The following is a 3,063-nucleotide window of genomic DNA, read 5'->3' on the forward strand; positions in this document are numbered from 1 at the left end:
AGGCTTATTTTTAACTAGCTCTTATAACTTAACCCATGGCTTTTAATCTATGGGCTGTCTACCACGTGCTTTTACCTCTATCCCATTTGTGTGTCAGACTCGTTCCGCTCTGGCTGCCTACCCTGGTGTCTTGTCCCAATCCTGCCATTTAGCTTTTTATTAAACCCAAAGCACTGACACACCATTACAGTGCACACAAAGATTCCACAGCACACACCATGCATGTGCCTGGTGCCATGGAGGCAGCAGGTTTTGGGTCCCCTAGAGCTGCCATTTGGGTGCTGGGTCCTCTCAAGAGCAGTTGGTGCTCTTAACCGCTGAGCCGTCTTTTCAGCCCCAGTTTTTCTTTCCCCCTCCCCCTTCATATTTCAAGAAAGGGTTTCTTTCTGTAACAGCCCCTAGCTGTTCTGGAACTTGCTTTGTAGGCCAGGCTGGCCTCGAACTCACCGAAATCCACCTGCCTCTGCCTCCTGAGTGCTGAGGTTAAGGGCGTGCGCCACTGCTGCCTGGCTCCAGTATATTTTAAACTTAAGTCTGTGTTTGACTTTGAAAGCAGTGGGCCAATGTGGTTCTTTCCCTCATCAGAGCAATGGGTCAGCGTGAGAGCAGTGTGTCTGTCAGCGTGGTTCTTTCCCTCATCAGAGCAGTGGGTCAGCGTGGCAGTGGGTCAGTGTGACTCTTCCTCATGGCTTTTTCATACTTCTCTTTTTTTCCTCCTCCTTTTCTTTGCTCCGTCTTCTCTTTATTATTATTACTATTATTATTAATTATTTTGAGATGGTCTTATGTAACCCAGACTGCCTTGGAACAACTTGCTGTGTACTTGAGGGTGACCCTTGAATTTTTTTTTTTTTTTTTTTTTTTTTGGTTTTTCGAGACAGGGTTTCTCTGTGGCTTTGGAGCCTGTCCTGGAACTAGCTCTGTAGACCAGGCTGGTCTTGAACTCACAGAGATCCGCCTGCCTCTGCCTCCCGAGTGCTGAAGACCCTTGAATTTTTGATCATCATGCCCAGTTTCTGATGGAACCCAGGGTTGTGTATCTGCTAGGCAAGCATTCTGCCTGCTCAGCCGCTTTCTGTGGAGTCACAGTGGATTAGGCCCAGTGTTCTGCCCCAAATGGTTGTTGTCATTACTCCGTGTGCTTGTGATGTCGTATGTGTCATCCCATCCTTAGCAGGAGCCTCCTGCTGTGCCCTTTCACCGTGGGTCCCTGCCACCGAAGTAGTTTCTGTTGCACAGTAGCCTAGGGATAATAAGTCTTTGTCCCATCGTTCCCCAGAACGGGCAGTTCCAGGACGGTTGCTGAAGACACGGGCCATGCGAGAAATGTACCGAAGCTATGTGGAGATGCTTGTGAGCACAGCCCTGGACCCAGACATGATCCAGGCCCTGGAGGACACGCATGGTGAGCCGGACCAGGGAGGAGGGATGGAGTTTAGCACTGGGCACGTGGTCGTTGGCGAGGAAAGCTGGGGCCTGTGAAGGACACTGATTGTGACCTCAGGAGTCTCGGGGTGTAGGGGATTTGGAGCTGCGGTCTCACACCGCTCCTCTTACAGATGAGCTGTACCTTCCACCCATGCGGAAGATTGACGGCCTCCTCAATGAGCACAAGAAAAAGGTCCTGAAGCGGCTGTCGCTGAGCCCGGCGCTGCAGGTGCTTGGGGGCTTGGGTGGGGCTTGCGTGGGGCCAGATCAGGTGTGGAGATTGGGGTTTGTTTGGGGTGTGGTTCCTTGAGTACCTCCTGGAGGGGAGGGTCATTGCAAGGGCCTGCTGTCCTGGGCTTGGTTGGGAGATGAACGCTAAGCTGGTGAGGTCTCTGGCTCCCCAGCAGGCCCGGAGGATGTTCATAGAGCAGGGGATGGGCCTGACACTTCATCTGGCTGCACATTCCAGGGCTATCTTGAGAATCTTGAGGCACAGCTCTGAGGATCTAGTTCTGGTATCAGCTGGCAGTGTGCTTCAGGCCCTTGGTTCTATCCCCAGAACTGTCCTACCCGGACCTGGTGGTGCGTGCCTGACAATGTTGAGGTTGTAACATGGGAGGCTAGTAGTGGTTCTGGAAGAGGGTAATCCTGTTTGGATTATTTGGGGGTGACTTTTAGATTGTCACTGAGAATTCAGGGGTAGAATATCAGGTTGTCTTGAGATAGATGCCTGGCATTTGTTAGTCTGACTTGGAAAAGGTAGGGTAAAAATTTTAGTCTGATTCTTAGGGTTCTGGTTAATACATTCTTTTGTTTTGGGGTTTTTTGGTTTGGTTTGAGACAGGGTCTTACTAGGTAACCTTGACAAGGCTGGCCTTGAATTCAGGATCTACCTGCTCACATCTGTCATCCCAGCTACCTGGTAGGCTGAGACAGGACAAAAACTCAAAGCCATCTTGGGCGACTTAATGAGGCCATGTTTCAAGGTGATGCCACATTCCCGCAGTTCCACTTGGAAGGGAGAGGCAGGTGCTCTGTGGGTTCAAGGACAACCAGAGCTACACAGTGAGATCCCATCTTTAAAAGCAATAGCCACAAAAAGGGAGAGCGAGAACTCTGGGATTTGGTGGTAGTCCGATGTTCTGGTTTGCACAGTTCCGGGATAGGCTGGGCTGGGCCTGTGAATTTGAGTGCACAGTTTTAGATAGGTTTATTTTCTGTGTATGAGTGGAGACCAGCTGGCTTCAGAGCCTCCGCATTTGCAGTTGTGAGCCATCCCATGTGGGTGCTAGGAACCGAGCCAGGGCTGTCTGCAGGAACAGGGCTGTCTCCCCGTGCCATAGAGCACAGTTTGGGTGTTACAGGTCCTTGTGAGATTTGAGGCTGTGCTAGAGTCATAGGGGCAGGGCAGCCAGGCTCAGAAGACAGGTATGCCTCCGGGTCTCCTAAAACTATGTTGGGGGGGGTGGCTGGAGAGATGGCTCAGAGGTTAAGAGCATTGCCTGCTCTTCCAAAGGTCCTGAGTTCAATTCCCAGCAACCACATGGTGGCTTACAACCATCTGTAATGGGGTCTGGTGCCCTCTTCTGGCCTGCAGGCATACAGAGAGAATATTGTATACATAATAAATAAATA

General features: G+C 50.9%; 1 protein-coding gene across 1 annotated transcript in view; it reads left to right on the plus strand.

The window, feature by feature from the left end:
* The window catches only part of Prr12 (proline rich 12), a 24,290-nt gene that overhangs the window by 19,676 nt on the left and 1,551 nt on the right, over positions 1-3,063 (plus strand). The window contains exons 11-12 of the mRNA XM_026789079.1: positions 1,280-1,405; positions 1,560-1,657. Coding sequence (XP_026644880.1) covers positions 1,280-1,405; positions 1,560-1,657 — 224 coding nt within the window. The remainder of the gene's footprint in view (positions 1-1,279; positions 1,406-1,559; positions 1,658-3,063) is intronic.

The sequence above is a fragment of the Microtus ochrogaster genome, unplaced genomic scaffold, assembly GCF_000317375.1.
Source record: "Microtus ochrogaster isolate Prairie Vole_2 unplaced genomic scaffold, MicOch1.0 UNK14, whole genome shotgun sequence".
Taxonomy (NCBI): Eukaryota; Metazoa; Chordata; class Mammalia; order Rodentia; family Cricetidae; genus Microtus; species Microtus ochrogaster.